Here is a 20,551-nt window from a genome sequence, read left to right on the forward strand (position 1 = left end):
GGCATTACCATCCTGCTCCATTGTTATATCAGATCTCTATTTTATTTTCCAGACTACATTGTGAGCGGGAAAATAATATATTGGTCAATGCAGCTCCAAACGAGTTTTAAATGCACCTCTTTTTCATTTGAGAGCATATTGCTCAGCATGAATTTCAACATTTTTAATTTCGAAAGTCCTCATCAAGGAGTCGATAATGACAATGAAAATAATCATACTTTGAAAAAATATTGATGCATTCTTTTTATGAGTTTACTAAATTTAAATAACCTTTTTTTAATGAATGTAGCTTGATATTTGAAAACACATAGAATTCTGATGAGGTCAATGCAACACCAATGAAGAAAAAACCTAGAACAAAGAAAATGTTCATTAATTTAACTTAATAAGGTAATAAAGTAAACGTATATTTAAATATTACTCAGAATTAAACCTGACAGATGCCAGAAACAAAAATAACTACAAAAATGTTCACTTTTAGCGCAGCGTATCCCTACTTTCAGGATATGAAATTAGCCAAATAGGTACATTGATTTCACTCAGCATTGTGATAAAACTATCAAAGAAGTAATTTTACCATCTATGCATAGTAAAACATTTTATATTAACTTGCTTCCAAACAAAAAATTTTCCACCTTCAATTAGTCTAAAATTACACATGTATATATGATATTACTGGATTTAAAATATTGGGGCAGGATATAAAAGGCTAAGTTATAATCGCGGTCTACAGTGCCTTTTCGAATCCTTTCACACTTTTCACACTTTCTACAAATTGTCAAATTTCATTAACTATTGTAAAAATCTATATTTAGATCCCATGAGTAAGGATAGGCCTAAATATGTTCAATGCAGTCTCACCTTTATTTCTTTCATTTTCAGAGCATGTAACAGAACAAAACATATTGTTCTTTTTATTGAATTGCAATGGAATTCTTGTTTTTTCGTCGAATTCAACAAATTTGTGTGAAAACATTACTTTTCCAGTTGCAATGGAAACTAAATGGATAACTCCAGAATTGTCGACAACAATAACCATTGAACCATCCGGACAAAAACATAACGAATCAACTCTACATCCTGCAAGAAAGACAACACTTTATTCATGATTAACATGATGTTATATCATTATTATTATATAATCAAAACATTATTAAAATTCGAGGATAGAAGGACAAAACATGAAACCTGTAATTTTTTATTGAAATATTGTATTTTTGTATGCTAAATAATGTCAAAATTTCAGATCATTATTGGCAACATTCCTACTCAACTACTTTCATAATATATGTCACAGTTTTTGGGACAATCATATATAATCCCTCAAAAACATTTTAGCTAAAACAAACGAAAAAATATTAACTTCTGCAAATGTTAGTAACAGCTTTAAATAAACATAATATGAGTTTTTATTTAAAACTTGAGGGGTACTTGAATTACCTATATTTATTATAGCCTTGGGAGAATCATCTCCTTCCTCAACTATGTGTAGGAAGCCATCGACTGCTATTGCAGTATTTCCACTTTCTGATTGTACAACGTATATGGATGGATTGTGAAAAATCTGAAAAATTGAACAATAAAGTTGAAGTTGAACAGGAATTTCATAGTTAACTAACAGCAGTTCTCTGCTGCTTTAAAATAAAAAACAACTTTTAAAATTATCATTTTGAGCAGCATGATGTTGATAATCTTTACTCTAATTAAGAGAAAATTATGTTTAGCCAAATATAATATGGTTAAGCATAAAACATACAAATTTGCATAATGATATTCAGTAAAGATATCAGACTTTTGTTTTTGAGATAACAAATTTTCCAAGTTTATCCATATATCATAAGTTTTATTTTAACCACAATAAAATTGTATCTATGATGATACAAATCTATACTTCTTAACCAGTATACTGAAATAGATATATTAATAAATATCGTTCTTTTGCTTACAGGTGTTTGTGGTAAAATGTTGCCAATATTTTTAACATTGTATGACATTTTTTTCCCAACATCACCAGACAATAGCTTAGTTTCATCGCTATCAAGACAGCTCTCAAAGATGTCCCACCTCCCAAGAATCTCGTTTGTCATTTCCATGTTTCCAATAGACTGATAGAACTTAAAGTAAACCTAATTACAAAACTGATTTTAAAAATAATAGATTGATGAGGAAAATACAGGCATCTCTAAATTTCTATAATTGTTTATGCTGATCACTTAATTATTTAATTTTTGCACCACCCCATATGAGTGGGATATAACCAGATAATTACAATATTAAATTAAAAAAAAAAGTATTGCAAAATAAAATAATGGTATAAATATTCAAACCAGTGCGTTTCATTCCATGGTTTTGTTCCAATGTTTCGGTTCATTTATTGTTAATCCTGATCACTTAATTAAGCCACGAGACCAAAGTTACTCCAGCCCACACTCGCTCAGCCTACACTCAACCTGCTATATGCCATTACAGCATTATATTATGCAGACCCTATCCTAATAAATTTAAATACATACCATATACCTGTAACTTATACAAGTTACAACACAACTTAGCCTATGACCTTTGATCATCCTGCGTGGGTTCGCAGGTTCGAATCCCACGGGGGTAATTGTGGTACGGTACCGTATGTCTGTATGTGCGAGCAGATTGCTGGACTCCTCGTGGTCGTAGGACTGTAGGAAGATGGGGGTCTAGTATAGTCAGATAGTTCTGTAGTTTAGTACCACAAGTACTTCCAGTGGGCGTAGCATAACGATTTTTGCATATGTTATTACTAACCCTCACGTGACTATGCCATCCAAAAATTACGTCAATACAGCAATACAACGTCACCATCACGTCATAGGGATTGCCAAAGTATAATTACGATCGCCCGAAACGGCATCTGCGCCGCCGATAAGAGCTTGCTAAAGCCGGCAATCTCTCTCCTATCGTGATCGTTGCAACGAGAAAACGAGAGAAATAGCTTGCTCGATTTCGGGTTATCGTCTGCGCGTTTTGGACGACCATCCGCATACAGGCATACTTCGGTGGGCCTTATTACGCCACTGTGACGTCGGAATGACGTAATTTTTCGGTGACGTAGTTAGGCTAGGTGGGGGTTAGGATTGACATAGGCAAAGAGTTGAGCCAGGCCAACTAGAAGTGGATGTGGTACTAAACTAGGCTATACCAGACCCGAAGATGGTTCACGTATTCTGCCGTTGGCGGGTTTCTTGCAATTCTTGGTTCTTCGGTTACCGTACAGCTTCCTCCACCATCGAGTCCATGCATCTAGGTACGGTATCGGTACCGTAACTAATCCCATACCATACCCTGCATGGACTAGTAACCGGACAGAAGGCCGTGATTGGAAACATGATTAAACCCTCTTATCGGCTTCCCTCTGCGTGGGTTCGCAGGTTCGAATCCCATGCTGGGATGGTTATGTGCGAGAGGATTGCTGGACTCCTCGCCGTCGTTGCGTGGTTCACGTAACCGCTGGTCGGTTACAGCTACCTTCACCACCAAGTCCATGCTTCCGAAAAACAATATACCGTAGTCTAACTAATCCCATACCAGACTTGGAATGGTACCGTAACCGGACGAGAGGCCGTGGTTCGCCATATGGATAAGCCGTCCTATCGGCTTTCCTCTCCCCCGGGATAAATATGTAAAATCCTATCCTAATCCTATCCTATCCCCCGATAAATACAGAAATGTGTAAATCGACCCAATCACACCTTTGAAAAAGCGCGCGACAAAGGAATGTCACCCTGACCCTAGCCGGGACTTCTTGGTTTATTTCCGCATCAATGTATAAAGGTCATACGGCAAAACCCATCCATCGCGAATTTGTATACAAATATTTTGGCTGTATTCTTGCGAATTGACCTGCGCAAACTGGGTAACACCTGCAAAATGACCATTTTAACGCAGTTTCCATAATTTCTTTTCAACGCAAATTCCCTCACTCAAACAGATTTTCAGGCGTGGTCTAAACATCACCTCGTTTTCGCGTTAGTTTTATTCGTTAGTTTAGGAAAATAATATTTTTTATTATCTTCAAGATCTAAATTATAGACATTAGATCAAAATTCAGTATAACACACTAATACTACAAGCACTAATATAATAATAAATATCTATTCATAGTCATTATGGAGATTTTTAATCGTTTACTGAATGTATCGAGTGAGTATTCTTCAATATTCGATGATTTTTTTTCCAAAATAGGGAGGCCTTCTATTTTGAACGATTTTTTTTTATCAACGATATGAACATCGAGGCATGAAATAAGTCTTTTTGGTAATATATACTCCTTGTGGCATAGCTATGGATGGTTGAAATTGCAGTAATAAGTTGGGGGTAGCATATAATTTTCAAATGCGATACATAAATTTGGCAATTTCAGAGAGAATGATATCTTCCAGTTGTAATACTCCACACCACACTGTTTGTATAAAAGTAAGTTATGAACGTACTGCAATAAGCAGGCAGCGAATTATCTTGTTATGCACCACTAGTGGTTTTATTATCTGCTTCCCAACTAATAATGCGATATTTTAGATGAGAGTATATAAGACTGCAATATATAATTTTGAATGCACCGATACCGAAAATTCGACGTAATTTAAACAATATTCCGAGAGATTGTGAAACTTTTTTACATAAGGGATCAATATGAGGCTTCCGTGGTTTGATTGAACATAGCTAGCGGGTTGGTTCATCGTGTAACGTTTGACTTGAAGAATTCGGGAAGGGTTAGCCAGTGGGAAAACGCATGGAAAGTTCAGGCAAAGAGATTCCAGAAAAGTATGGCGGGAGAGATAAGACGTGTGGATATCAGGTTCCTTGTTCCTGTCAAGCTTAATTTAATCGTCGATAATTTGAAAATGAGTTGAAATTTTATTAATATAATTTGGCGAGGTTAAGTGTAGGCTAGCTATTATAGAAAACGTTTTCTTTGGTACTCCATATCGGCATTTGGAAAATCTGGTGATTTAATGGGCATTGCAGTTCCGTGTTGTCTGATTGCCTTTTGCAAAACTTGCAGTTTAATAATTTCTGTTTGTCGTGATACATTGATCTGATGAGTTCAGAAGTTTGTCATCAAATTGTAACCGTCTATGAGCATATATTTTACATTTATTGGATTTATGTTTACGTGTTTTGTCGTTGTTTGAGATCGTAGTGATATTGCATATTTTATATTAATTTAATTCAGTGCTCGAGTTCATGACCTTTCATGCAGTTATCATCTTGCTCTGGCGTGTCCCTAGTGTATACAAGGTATCTTGTTTTTGGTTCATGAAGTAAACACAGTACTCTGAAATATTGAGTTTATTCTGGATAATATTCCACACTCCGGTATAGAAATCAAGGGTGGAGATATTATTACAAAGATCAGTCGTGATTTTGTAATATTGATTTATTTTATTGGTCCTAGATATTTTTGCTAAAATATTGCAACAAATGGAAAGTGAGGTGTCGAATTTGTGAACAGCATTTGGTTGATTAGTTTCATTTTGGAATCCAAGGAGTAAATTGCTTCCTGATGTCAAAATTGAGATGGTGTGTCAATTTTGTAAGATTGCAGATTGATGCGGTTATTCTTAGTTACTGTGCGATATCAAGTAAGAAACAAAAATACGAAGATGAGAACAGAGTTGTCAAGTCAGAATGGGAAGAATAATACGCATTCATTAGTCAAAAAAATAAACCTTTGAGTCTCTCATAAGCTGCTCAGAGTCAAAATAAAGTCAGCAATGTTGAACGACACTATGAAACGAATCACAAAAACTTTGTACGAGACTAACCTCGTAAATCTGTGAAGATTAAATGACTTTATTATTACTAAAAAGACAGCATAATCATTTGGCAAAGAATCCGATGCATCAACTGAAGCAAGTTTTCTTATATCATGGAATATTGCTCGTGCTGAACGCCCATACTCTGACTGTATTTTGTGAAAAAAAATATTGCTGATGTTATCGCAGTCAATAGCCCAAACGCCGGTTTCGCGTCGCACTACACAAAGGCGTAGGCTATCTCCCAAGTTAGTATCAATGTAACAGTTACAATGCAAAATGATTTAATGAGCTCTAATATTAATGATTTCAAAATTTATGCGGCTCTCACATATTTCTGACTTGCTGCATGCTTTATACTAAACAAGAGAGCTACGCCCAAATATATGGACACGTCTGTTCGCAGTACAGTACGGTTTACCGTACCGTCAGATCACAGTCTACAAATATATTCACACCAAGCGAAGCAGTACAGTTGGACACAAAATGGCGTCCGATGCCGCAGAACGTTCAGTGACGTCATAGCAAACAAAAACTAATCTCACAGAGCTAACAGAAACATTTGAAACAAATAAAAGTAATAGCCTGATGGAGAAAAAATTCATCTTCAACCACTAAAAATTTCAAAGCAATTGGTCCAGTAATCAAAGAGAAAAGCGATTTTTTAGATTTTCCACTAGATGCCAAAAAGTGTCAAAGAACAACAAAACGATCGTTATGTCCACTAAACGTGTCCGAAAACTTTGCCCACCCCTGAACTATACATTTGCAAAAATTCCGAGAATACCGCTGTGTTTAACGTTGTATTCGATTTATAGTCATCATCTGATGAACCACATATCAACATACATAACATATTTTGAACCAATTCTGCCCGATATCTTTTCAATTTTAGGCATGTTCGTAGGTAGGTACATAAAAAGCTGTCATATATATTTAGTTTATTCTGTAGCATAATATTACAAGCAATGAACATAAAGCACGTCATATAAACGTACTTTAAACCAACAGCAAATAAATAAATAATAATAACAAAAATAAAACAACTCGATATTACATACATTATATATATAAATGTTTTTTTAGGTTTCATGCCTGCGGATGAACAAAACAAGCATGTATACACAAGTTTTCAACACGTTTTAATTATAATATACTGACTTTAGTAATAGCTGGTTCTAATAACCATCTCTCTGGTAAATCTAAACCATTAGTAAGCATCATCGGTAAAAATTTGTACATATCGTAAAATTTATTACCGATGTAAATGATGAATTTTTCACACACGACGCCAAACGATAAAATTTCCATGGAAATTCTCTAATGTGATTGTTTCCCTCTCAATTTGATGCTAGCCCCTAATCATTCCTTGTACGCGCATTATATGGACGGATGGGCCAAAGTAAAAGACATAATTTATCCGCAGGTAGAATTAAGTGATAGAATTTGAATCGACGTGAAATTAGGGATAAAAAAGACAGAGGGCTTCGGTCGTTACCAGAGTCCACGATAGAGATGAAGTATTTTCGAAAATATTCACTAATCAGTCATATTCGAATTTTTTAATGGAAGGCATCGGTTAAACGAGATATAAGAAGAGTAAATAGGTAAGAAATATCAAGCCTATTGGAAAAATAAAACAAGGCTCTGCGAATTAAACATATCTAACGACGATGTATTTTTGCGATCAATACAGCAGCGTCTTAGTCTTTGAAAAGTTTTAATTATTATTATTATTAACGTCTTATTTTTTGTCATTTTTTCTTTATTTTCCTAGAATTGTTAGGCAATAATTAAGTTATTTGCGACGGCTGTCGTCACTTTGGACAACGAAAAATTATGGAAGAAAAAGATCTTCAAAATAATGTGAAAGTACAATGTATGTACAATTTGTATAGTTCGATAAGGATAAAAGATATTTATACCCCAAGGGGAATTTTATTCAGAAACGTCATTTAAAGGTATTTTGGTGGTGATACTGCACACTTAGCCGAAAATAACGTTGCAAGGGATAAATCTATAGAACAAGTTCCCCAAACTAAAGACAATGATTGGGCGAATTACACCGAAAACATTATTCGAAACAAATTATAAGTTTTAAAGGCTTCTCAAATAGCATGTAATGGAAGTTCCCGAACCTTGACTTTCTTGTTTATTCCCATAACAATTAGCATGAATTTAAACATGACACAACAATTGGACTTCACGAATGTTACCATATCTCTCATTTTATGTAATGTTTCTCCACATCTTACTGTAATTCGTCTTCAGAATGTCTTTTAATAAAGTCAATACCGGATATGGAAAATTACTCGATAGTTCTTGATCGCTATGGAAATATTTCCGATTGATCGCGTTATCTATCAGCACCACCGATATTCGAACTCAAATGCGTAACTCATATTAGCAAAACATTTAGACCTCGCAGTGAGAGTAATACCATCTGAATTCCGTCTCTTTCTTTTGAATGTATACAATTTCACTTATTGTAGATAAAAAGGACATATATATTAGCTTTTTCTAAATGCATAATTGTTTTCTATGTTTGATATCACTCTCGTCCATGTACACAGTTTTCTTCCGGATGCCACATTTAAAGAATTCAAGACGGAACATGTGTTTCACAGATCAAGCCCCACCAGAAATTTGAACTTAGCGGCTCAAATAGCACCAGATATGCATCTTTCTACTAAATACCCAACCAAATTATAATCACACATATACATGTGTCTACTTCCACTAAAGTGGATATTCGTATAAGAAAATGAAAGAAAGGAAATTACTGAAATTGAAACTCGTATGTTTGTTTCATATTTATCTTAAGCGGTGGATGAGATTCGGGACTGGTACATTCCGCTGTCACTGGGGTTCTATATTGTTTTACTATAATGAATTCATTCTTTTTACGTAAATTGTGATTTAATATTCAACATTTTGCAAAAATGAGGGCGTTTCAATACGTTCGCTATTCTTCTAAAACTTTTTTCGTTGTACTTTGAAGCAAACCCACTTGAGTCCAAGGTGGGAACACCACTTACAGTTTTACCAGCAATTATTACTTCAACTTCGTTTGATCTCCCAAAAGCAGGAAGTCTTCGAGTGTTGACAGCTGAAAGATTTGCTTCGGTCGAGCTTACAAAGTCTCGTAAGTCTGGGCATGGGCAATCATCATCAAGTTCAAGACTGATTTCTAATCTTGCCGCGTCGTGATTTTCGAGGTTTAAATTTCCAAGATTAAGATTTGTACTTTTGTCTTGAATAACTTTTGTTAGCTGAATGTGCAAGGATTGATGTGTCTGACCCGCAGAACGCAATGTTGCAGGCCGCAGCCGAAAGTGTTTTAAAATTCCAATCACGACGAACTCCGATCGACATACGGATTGAGCTTCTTGCATGTAGCATGGGGGACACGACGGAGTTTGTGGAGTACTCGGAATCGCTACAGAACGGTTGTTCGGAGTTATCGAAGGACATCTGGCCCGACAGGCAAAGACATCTGGGAAGTTATTTTGATTTCCTTGACATCCGCTAAATGCGAATGGCTGTTGTAAAAATAAAGCGAAATAATATAAATGTCGGTAAAGTACCTACATAGAAGTAAAAATTCAAGATTTCATGAATGGATCTATCTTGTCAGTACAACGCGGCTTGGAATAAAAGCAAACCGTAATGGCGGATTTGTAATTGTAAATTAGCTTTAGTTTCTGTATCTTCTTAGTTTTGAGTTTTATTGTCTACAAACAGAATAAACGAAAGACCCAAAATATGAATTTTATAAAAACAACTGATATAATTTTAATTAATATCACTCAATCTACTTACCAAGCAATTTCCAGTTCGATGATCGTAAAATATTCTCTGAGTGAATTGTCTACAATTCCCCTTTTTTGGTGGCAACTTACATATATCCATACAAGCGTTGGCGCATTCAGACCACGTTGGAAACTAAAAATCAAAAATTCTAAGACAACAAGGGACAATTATATCAATACGAAAGTACGGTAGCGAAACCCGGAGAGTCCATGATCTTTTGACAGACAATTTTATTCTTAACTATTTAAATTTGGTTGCGGTTGGAGCAGTTGGTGGAAAACACTATTTTCGTTGAAAATACAACAACAGACACAACTGTTTTGAAAAACGAACAGAAAAACTACATATATATTATTCATTTTGTTGGCAAATTATTATTCATAGTATAGCTTACATTCTCTGAAATATAGAAACTTATACAAATAATAATATAGTACAGTAGTATTATGGTAAAGACAACTTCAATAGCAGTGTCGAAAGTCCATACAAATTGTTCGTGAAATAAGTTGGGTGTAGGTCTATATTGATCCTATCAAGAAAATACAAACCACCTTGTTTGTTATAGCTCTGCAGTCTCTGAAATACGATTTGACGCAATTTTTTTTATTTCTGTTATATATCCATAGCTTTTTTATTCTTCGCTGGGTCTCTTCTGGTCCACACCTTCTTGCTTGTTCGGTAGGAAACGTTCCACATTCCACCTTAGAAGATCGTCCTCCTCTTCTGATGCTTTCCTGGATAGCTAAAGTGTGTTTAAAATAACCAATTAAAACAACTTGAAATTCATGGAATGGATTGTAAAAACAGGTAAATCCAGAGCATAGGCATTCTGAATGAAAGTCAATCCGACAAAATAATTCGAAGATAGGCGCAGCCATGGTCTCTGTGTATGGCGTGGCATCGCAGGATACGGTAAACGATAGGGAAATCGTGAGCATGATTGCGAAAGAATCCAAAACCAGTTGTTATGCGAGCCTTTTTGCAAAAAGATAAGCTGAAGGTGAAATCAAATTTAGTTTATTACCTCACGTTTTGAGGTCAACAACGGGACGACGACAAAAGAAGGAACCTTTCGGAACCGAAAGGTTCTTTCTTTTATTAAAAATTAGTTCGGTGCCATTTGGTTTGGTGCTATTTGTCGGTCGTATTCCCGTATTTTCAATATTACATAAATACAGATTGTAGAAATACATGTTTCGAAATAAAAGACGTGCCGAATGTCGGAATTCATTTGGTATAATTAAAAAAATTATATTCTCGTGCGGCCACAAGCGAAATGCCGTATCACATAGCATAAGGACATAGGAGAAAATGAATATGAAAATAAACTCGGGCTTTTCTTCAGCCATAAGTTTCTGATTAAGAAAACAACGTTTCAATGATCGGAATATTTGGAGTTACCACGTGATTGTTATCATTTATTAATGTGGGAGATCTATTTTGAACACGTAGTATGATGGCTGGGCTTTTAGAGCACTTTGAAAAAAAAAGGCGGAATATGGTCTAACACTACGTTTGGTAGCAAAATAGATAATACAATTGTTTCAAATATGACAGAGATATAAAGATAATAAAAAAAAGCGTTGCATGTACATCACCTGTTACTTTAATTCTGAACTTTATTGAAGCCACTCCGCCTTTATTGGCAGCATAACAACTATATCTCCCGGTATCGCTTACATGGACGTTGTCAATTACGAGTTCTCTTGTTTGAGCCGACACTGAAATTCTCCCACTGACTGCGTTGGGTCCCAATAACTCGCCTTCTTCCATTGTCTGCCAAAATATTCGAGGTTTTGGATACCCAGTGACGTCACATCTCAAAGAAACGCTAGATCGCTCTTCTGCAACAACTATACCTTGCACAGAAATAACCGTGGGTGGTCGAAGTTCTGAGTCAGGTATATCTGACAACGAATCAGCATCGCCTGGCGTAAGTACGTTTGTATTGGGTGTAGGGAGTGAGTTGCAAATCGTCTGTGTAATAGTTTTTTGTGATTGGCAGGCCTCCATATTCATGAAACAAGAGGTGAAATACATCATTCCGTCGTCAGCACAAACAAAATCATTGTTGGAAACAGGAGGTCCACATGAGTCGACGCATAGACACTCTGGTTTCCCACCTACAACTTTGCACGTTGTACCTTGCCTAGTGCAGGACACATTAGAACATACACTATCGTCTTCGTCGTCATTCTGAAAGATTACATGAAAGGTTTTAATAAACTTTAAAAATTGGGACAGTGCTTGGTTTGAAAGTGAATGGTAATTTTGTGCTCTTATCAGTCGTGACATTCAAAAGCTTGCTGAATTTTTTTTAGATCTTTTCTAGATGTTGACAGAACTTTTACTAGGTTAAATTATCTGAAATACTGTAATGAATTTATGTGTGTATTTTGATACCAAATCCTATCAGAAACATACAGATCTTGAATTGTAAGATTCGCCCAGTTGCGTTGGCTATAACTATTATGTTTCACAGTCTGGGCAATAATGGTTGTTTCCATGCTTTTTGCTGAAGTTTGAAAAATCCTATGCATCCGATGACATCACTCCTGGTTCGCAATTTTTCATAAAAATATTTTTGAATTGTAATCTATCTTCGACAATTTATCAACACATATATTGTGCGGTGTTATGTTACAGAACGATTACGAGATTTTGTCGTACGATAAGATTGTCGCCGTCAAATAAAATACAATCTACGCTTTCAACTTTGCCGACAGGCGTTTAGTTACCACCTCACACACGTCGCGTCTATTTTTGAAAATTAACTTCAAGATTTGAAAATCATTCTATAATCATACTGTTACTCCAGATATCACTAATTAAAATAAAAAGAACGAAAAAAATATATTTAAGTATATGAATGCACGTAAGGAATAATAAGCGCCGATAATATTCAGTTGGATCTGAGTTCGAGGGCATTAACCCAAAATGGCGTATATTCTTGATTTTTAAATTCCTGTAACTATTTACTGAAATACTTCTGCAAATAATGATAAATACCTGCCCAAAAACATTTATTTGTAATAGTTTCAAATTACAGTCACGAAATTTCTACATTGCCCCTTTGTTTTTAAATCCCCCATTACAATATTTCTATATTTTCTCAAATTAAAAAAAAAATAAGCAAAATTAATTTAGCATCTATTCAGATACTCGTTAATAATTTTAGTAACAAGTCAATAAAAAAACAAAGTTTTACCACGTTATCAAAAGTTTGTCGCATTTCATCGTTCCCAGAAATTTCGACATCGTTTAGGCTATATATTTAGGCTATATATATATATATATTAAAAAATCAAGTGTGGGTCTTCTATTTAATATAATACCAGTTACACCACAAAAGCTAAGCTAGCCATATTGGGATGAGTAAACGAATGAAATACATCTGAACCAAAGGTTTGTTCATATAAGTAAATTATTCGTACCGAATCCGTTAATTGGAAATAATTTTTACGATGAATAAAGAAATTAGTAGCGTCGCCAAAACCACGCCCTCCAGCTTACCTTCGGATACCAAGGATGTACGCAAGTTTTTGATCCACATGCGTTTGAACAGCATACTCTTTGTGAAGAGCAGTCATTATCATCCGCACATGAGAGTCTTTGTAGACATTGAGCTAGAGAGTCTATATACTGCCTTGGACAGGCAAAGAGTGAGTTTCTTTGTATTTGGATATTATCATTGCCAGCGTTTGATCCTCGAGTATCTCTTTGTGTCCAAGCTCCACCAGTTAAAAATACCAACACAAATAATAACAATTTTCCATCCATATTTTATTCCTTGTCTTCTTAAACTTTCAACCAGTCGGAAGTGGCGATAAAATATTCCAATAAGTATATATATCACAGATTACAGTTTATTAGATGTTCTTGGAAGACAACTTTACCAATTGAATCTTCTTTCACAAAATTCAAATAGCATTTACGAATAAAAAAATATTGCGTGAATTAATATGCATGCCTATGACATAGGATATAGTTTCGAAACTACAAACACACTAGGACACCTTTAATTAATGAGATTTGCCCGAAAACGATGTACTGGCGTTCTGATGAGACATAAGCGTATTATGTCTGAGACTAGAAACATATTTACCTCATTAGGCCTTAGCATCGGCACGAAAAGGGCAGACGTCTAGCCGTTGTCATAAATTGATACCGAAATAGTTTATTGTAGGGCTATTTACTGATCGATCAAAAATGAAACATAAATTTGCATACTGACGTATAATAAAACTAGAGATATTTTTAGGACAGGAGATAAGTCGCAGTCAGGTTCTGATTTAATCCCAGACTTTCAAATATACCGTACGAGGCTAATTAATCGCAGTGTGTAATGACTCTGGCGTCCTGGCACAGAAAGTGCACTTGCACATTTGTTTTCCAGCTAATTAGCAAATATTTAATTGTGAAACCAAATCTATATTTGCTTCTGTCTAGAACTAGATTTCTCGTACACTGTCTCTGTTCTAAAAATAGTCACTTTAAAAACGTAAATAGTTTATTACAATCTACTATGATGCGGCATATTTATTCCTATGAGCCTATAATGTTACGGTTAAAAAAAAATTATGTCTAAAAAATTTTCGCTTTACCAAACTCAACTAAAACGGGGTTTTACTGTTGCATAGAACTCAAGGTGTGATTAGTTTTTTTTTTAAATGATTTGTCCAGCCTTGTTCGGCTTCTTAGAAAGCTTAAAAAAAAATTACTCATACATACAGTTAAAATGTTACACCATAATTGTGATTCACCGGATGTGTTCCAGTCGTAACTTTCATTCCAAACACTATACTTCTAATTTTGTAGACCCCGTGAACGCACGACAAGTCGAGACAAGTGTTAAATGACGTATGTGACACTTCTCGGAAAGTTGTCTGCTGTACTCAGTCATTTACTTACTAAAGTTTTATGGTTTTCGTTATTTAATCTCAATACCATATCGCACGACAAGTAGTACATACTATTCACTTCAATATTTTAAAAAATCTTATATTTTGCATTCATCTTGTTATTGTTCTACTATTTGTATTTGATATGTATCTTAACAAACTTGCAGTAAGATGAAAAGGTTTCACGTAAAAGCTCTTTTTAAATGTCTTCCATAGCTACGTTGCAGTCTAAATGTCTGATCGAAACGTTATTGACAAATATAAGTGATTTCTTTATCAGATAATTCAAAAATAATAAGCAGTTTGATGTCTGGAGCTTTTGTGTCACATAAACGTCCCATCGTTTAAATAAATTTTCGGCACTTTTGACAAACATCTCACCATTACTGCCCTTTTATGTGGTAACATTCTCCAAGAACTGCGTGGAAATCAAGTCTTTTTTGTTCATTTCGTGTCAATGGGGAAAATGCATACTTATTCGTTTGAGTATGTGGCAGAATTGTGACACCTATCGTCAGATCTAAATCTTCGATATAGTCCAATACAAGCCATTGGACATTTTAGTCGTCTGTTGTGTTTTTGCGGATAGGAAAATTGTCGTAAGCGACAGTAATTTATCAGCGACAAAATTATGATACATTCTTTCATCATCGCACTTCGAACAAGAGCAAAGAACAAATATAGTAGTCCAGAATTTTTATAGTTATTCGAGCTATAAGCTTTTTACATGCTTTTGGTGGGTATCATTCCGAAATAAAAGATAATTTATATTTCCGTATTACAGAATCCAATGAAAATTTTTGTTTAATCTTCAAATCTATCTTCATGTGATACGTCGATCTGTGTAATATCGTGTGAAATAATGATAAATAGCAACTGAAAGTGAGTGAAATTCATTTTACCGGCATATTATATTGCGTTGTAGAAGACCAATAAGGGGAGTCCATTTGAAACCAAGGCAATAAGCATATCTGAAATGATATATTAACGGCGGGAAACAAAACCCACTCTAAGCATTCGATGTAAGTGTCAAATTTTTAAATATTCATTTTCTGAATCCACTTTAGTAAGTTATCTATACTCCTAGCGAACGGAGTGGATTCAATATAGACTAATTTTACCTTTCTATTTTTATGACGACTCTTTGAAATTTCGGTTTGTGGTATTATATACCTTTTCCGAATTGGCCAATTTTCACAGAAAATCCAGTGCGACACATCACAATTCAATTGTGCCAAAAATGTTTTATATAATCGAATTATTTTCAAAATATTATTATAAATGATATATTTGAATTTGGAATATCAAAATATTATTTAAATTCAAATTGAGAATATATAATGAAATTTCAGCGGGGTTGTCAGATTAAAAACAGATGTGACATTATTATCAAAACATTTAATATATAAGTAAATATATTTGAAATAAAATGCAAAATATGTTGCTTTAATCAAAAAGAGGGGTGTACTGTGTTTTCGTTTTCTTCCGAAAAATAACACTAAGGCCTATTTTTGGGGGATGTCTTATATTTTTACTTATCAAAAACAAAATTAAAAAGTAGAGAATTACGAGATTTTCAAATACACAAAATATGAAAACCGATATCCATTTGTATAACACGTTTTTATTCAAAACAACTGCAAACCATCGATTATCAATCATTTAAAACGCGTAGGAGAGATTTCTTGCTATCGACTGGGTCAAAAAAAAAACTGGCGTTATTGGCTTATATTAAAATCATTCATAAAATTCAGGCTAGGTCTTATTTTCAGGGTATAGGTGTTATTTTCGGGGAAACACGGTACAACCTGCCGTCGTTGAAGATGAAATATGTCGCCGCGATGGTACGTGTTTCAGCTGCAAATTAAGCACAAGGCAAAAATATTTACAGCGCGATTAGTATTTACATAGAAATTAGTGAATTATATTAGTCGTGGTGTCGTTGACGTACCTGTCTATGTTCAAAACTCTTTGTGACGTCACGATCATGTGGTATGTCACAATGAGATATTGAATTAAGTAGGGAATTTATTTTCGAAAGTTGGTGTTAGAGCTTGGAATGGATCACAATAAATCACCCGAGATGAGGGGTGGGGGTGTTTAAAATAAAAATCGGACATATAAGCCGCTAGGCTTGCACGTAATTTACAGATTTACGGAATTACGGAATTATTTCGAGTTACGGGAGGGAAGTTACGAATTACGTAAAGTCGTAAATATTGGTCGAGCGCTTTCGCGATTGAAACAAGCTCTCTTCAAAGCAGTCAATTCCGTCGATTGTAAAAAGTGAAAGTTTAAAAAGAAGTTAACTCTTTGAACTCTGACGGCTCAGAGCGAAGTTACTCGCTCACCCTGAAGGTTCGCGGCGTCGTATTGGTAGAACAATAAAATAAGTCTAAATACGGGCTATTTGGCACGCTTATAATTTTTTACCAATTATAGGTAGCACGTTGTGTGACATTTCAATCGAAAGGAAATTTTATCGTGCATTCAGAATGTATTTTCCATTTCGAAATACATTTTGTCAAAATTAATTAAATTGACCCTAATCTAACAGTGATTTTTCTGCATGTATGTGAGTTTTGGCTTGAAATTTTGTTACTTTGGTACAAAATATACTGCCAATATTTGATGTTCATAAAGAGTTTTTTATAAGCGTTTTGTTGATATTCGAATTACTATTGTGGCTGCCATATAACCAATTTTATATTTAAATATTTAATTGTGTATCATTGTGTCGGGTGAACAACTTCGATAAGCGGCCATGACGCACTGATTACGCAGCTACGCAAAAGCCGATCACGTGACTACCGTCATGAAGATGTTGATAAGTACGTTCGAAACGTATTGCGTGGCAAAATGCGCAAGATAACTTTCACGACGACGTTCTCAGCGGGACATCGGTCGCCGAGTTTTGATATGATATTAACCCTGTATGGATTGAAGTACCGACGTCGAGTAATGCGTGCAGTAATAGCGAAGTGAAGGGAAGTTAATATCGTCATATAAAATTTCACGTGGAAAATGTTTTATTCGCCCATCAGTATTTGTTCAAATATCAACCAAAATAAGTACTTGCCTGCTCTGCAAATCAAAATATCTCATTGTACGAATGTTAGGCGAAGCAAGTGGATGAATCAATATCTGAGAGAACTAATAATGCAGAAAGAGCAACTCTTATTCCAACAAGATCATATGCGTCGCCAGAACTAGATACCCTACCGCAAAACGCCAGTTCTAATAATAGATGCGTCGTATGCAGCAAAATTCACATTATTGCCAAATAACCAATCCAGCTGCTAAAGACAAAGCGTTGCTGAAACGATGCGAGACAGTATATAAGTACAAATACTGTAATGAGTACCTATGTATAGGTAACGAAAACAACAACCATGGGTATACCTGACACAACAAAGTGCAATATTGGATTTAGAAAGTGTCTTTTATCTGCATAATATTTTCATGTTCTTCATTGTTCCGGGCACAACAAAGTGCAATATTCAATTTAAATTTTTTAGCAAGCAGTCTTTTATGTACATACATTTTTCATGGTCTTTATTGTTCCGTTATTTGCTAATAAAATCACAATCTTGTTCATATTGCGTATACGTAACCACAACTTAATGGGGCTTGAGCGGGCAGTCAAAGTCAAAGCGTAGTGCGAATTTTGAATGCGTAGCATCGGGTTAATTAATTACTTCCTGCGGACATTTAAATAATAACATCTCGACGTAACGTCATTGCGGATATCGTCACGTTTAGTTGTATTTGCGTAATATACGTAAAGTTGTGCGTGACGAGACGTAGCCTCTCTTCAATGAGAACATCATTTTGACGCAGCGTCGCTGTTAAATCTACAGATAATCTAATATATTTGGCCATAAAATTTGAATGGCTCATCGTAAAATCGTTTTGGATACGTATATAAAAAGCTATTCAAATTCTCCACATATATTGCCAATTGAATATGTGGCTATTTAGGCAAGAAGTCGAAATTCTTTATATTAAATATTTGTTATCATACAATAATTTCATACGCACTTTCAAATTGCCAATTTTACTGAAACATCGTATATTAGAGCACCGATATTTCCAATATAATTAGTCCCAATAACAAGCTTTCATGCAATCTAAAATTTATTTTAATACTCATTGTGGTTCTTGAGATACGAGATCATAAAGTTGATTCCTTCCGACACGAAAAACAAGCCGGTAAACCGGCTTGCCGGGTTCAAGCGGTTAAAGCTTCGGTATTTGCAGCCGTTTTTCTCACTTTTCTCTCTCTTGCCAATACGTCACCGTGATAATTAATGTCGCGCTTATCAAACAGCAATATGACGACGGAAGAGAAATTGCGTAATGAACCAACGCAACTTCGTCTTTTCGGCATCGGTAAAGCGATTGAGACGGCAGAGAAACAACAATATGACGGGATTTCCCGCGATCCGGTAAAAATCCTTTGCGGACCGTTGACGGTCCGCGGACCGGCGGCTGGGAAGCACTGTTTTAGAATACTTAAATCGAATCCTATTCTATTTTTATAGTTACCGTATTTAAATAGTGGGATTTTTCCACCACAATGATTGAAATTAAAAAAAAAAAAGCTAAATTGTAGCCTAAATGTTTAATGTATAACTATCTTTATGCAGTATTTAATTGAAAATGTCCTGATCATTGGATTATATTTAACCAAGGCAACGAGATTCACGAATTTCGACGATCGTTTTTTTTTGTTTTTAACAGTTCAATATTCTCAATTTAACTACTATCAAATATCAAGTATGAGCCAGTGTGTTTATTCTGTGCGAGAACCATTTTCAATTACAAAACCTTGATGTTCTGTTACCGGTTTTATCGTTTTATATCAGTCCGGACTTAACCTTGCTCAATATATTTTCCACAATGCCTCGCAATATTTCGGCCAAATATGATTAACTGTCTTTACCAAATGCGGCAACCTATTTTGATTCTTGAAAACCACCGACACTCGACCAAATTTGTGTCAATCTTGGCCGATAGGATCGTCGACTTGAGTTAGAAAAATAAGTTAACTTTTTCGTGCGTGCAAAATAAATGTCACAATATGCATTTTTTTGCGATATAACTTTGTATTTTCGGAAAAGCCATATCATATAAGTACGGTATTTAAATTATGCGCAAATAATTAATATTTGATCTAAATTTGTTGCAAATAATGTTACAACATTTAGGCCGCGACATGATTTAATGTAAAATGAAGCATGGTAATCGGAATAACGTCAATAAGTCGGCATCAATAATTATTATAAAATGCTGACTAGGTAGTAAAGTCGAATAATGTTAAAAACGGTGCAATAACAAGTCTTCGTCGCGAGGCAAGAGCAAGTATAATCAAACGAGAGAATACGCTCGTCATGGCATTGATAAATTGGAAACCCGACATTTTTTCGAATACGATTTTGAAAAAGTCAACTATCGTTTCATAAATATCCGTATACCAGTGTCGGTAATGATAAAATTGATCGCATAAAATTGGGACGGTTAATTTGCGAAGGTGATAAAGGAAATCAAAGCTAGCACAAAAGATAACATTCAGAATAAAATTAATTTGAATTCACTCTTGTCTTAACATCTGTCCCCGGCGTGTAGTACTGCCAGGAATATGAAAACCCAAACTCGATGTCCCAATCGAAAATGAAGTGGATTCAATTGGTTGTTATGATAGGTTTAAATGTGTGAAAAAATATCGCAATTACGGGGTCATTACGTAATCGATTTGGCCGTAATTACGGAATTGATTTTTGTCAATTACGTGCAAGCCTGTAAGCCGCAAGACGCGGGCGTTCATCTTTCAGTTTCGTAGCGCACATAAGAGGACTACTTGGAAATAATTTTAAAACGTTCCTTAGAAATTTAGTAACAAATAATGCCTTGTTCACATTTACAAGAGTTGCATGTTTTACAAAAAAGACACTTTTACTACAAGAAATATGTGCTACCATCTGTCCTATATTCTCCGCGTTTCCGGCAACATTGGCCAATGATCGCAGACTTCTTCATGACGTAACA

General features: G+C 35.0%; 2 protein-coding genes across 2 annotated transcripts in view; both read right to left on the reverse strand.

Annotated features, from left to right (window-relative positions):
- Nucleotides 1-2,142, reverse strand: part of LOC120342407 (kinetochore-associated protein 1-like) — a 36,228-nt gene extending 34,086 nt beyond the window's left edge. Inside the window, exons 1-4 of the mRNA XM_039411225.2 lie at nucleotides 1,947-2,142; nucleotides 1,441-1,564; nucleotides 862-1,080; nucleotides 271-351 (exon numbers count right to left, since the gene is read on the reverse strand). Of these exons, the coding sequence (XP_039267159.2) occupies nucleotides 271-351; nucleotides 862-1,080; nucleotides 1,441-1,564; nucleotides 1,947-2,093 (571 nt within the window). The 5' untranslated portion in view covers nucleotides 2,094-2,142. The remainder of the gene's footprint in view (nucleotides 1-270; nucleotides 352-861; nucleotides 1,081-1,440; nucleotides 1,565-1,946) is intronic.
- A 4,579-nt stretch (nucleotides 2,143-6,721) lies between these two features.
- Nucleotides 6,722-13,498, reverse strand: LOC120344970 (WAP, Kazal, immunoglobulin, Kunitz and NTR domain-containing protein 2-like). Its single transcript, XM_039414324.2, has 5 exons — nucleotides 13,116-13,498; nucleotides 11,201-11,798; nucleotides 10,154-10,344; nucleotides 9,612-9,734; nucleotides 6,722-9,331 (listed from the first exon to the last, which is right to left on the reverse strand). The coding sequence occupies exons 1-5, from the start codon at nucleotides 13,380-13,382 to the stop codon at nucleotides 8,693-8,695; spliced, it is 1,818 nt and encodes a 605-aa protein (XP_039270258.2). The 5' UTR covers nucleotides 13,383-13,498; the 3' UTR covers nucleotides 6,722-8,692.
- Between the last annotated feature and the right edge of the window lie 7,053 nt (nucleotides 13,499-20,551).

This window comes from Styela clava, chromosome 1, assembly GCF_964204865.1.
Source record: "Styela clava chromosome 1, kaStyClav1.hap1.2, whole genome shotgun sequence".
Classification (NCBI taxonomy): domain Eukaryota; kingdom Metazoa; phylum Chordata; class Ascidiacea; order Stolidobranchia; family Styelidae; genus Styela; species Styela clava.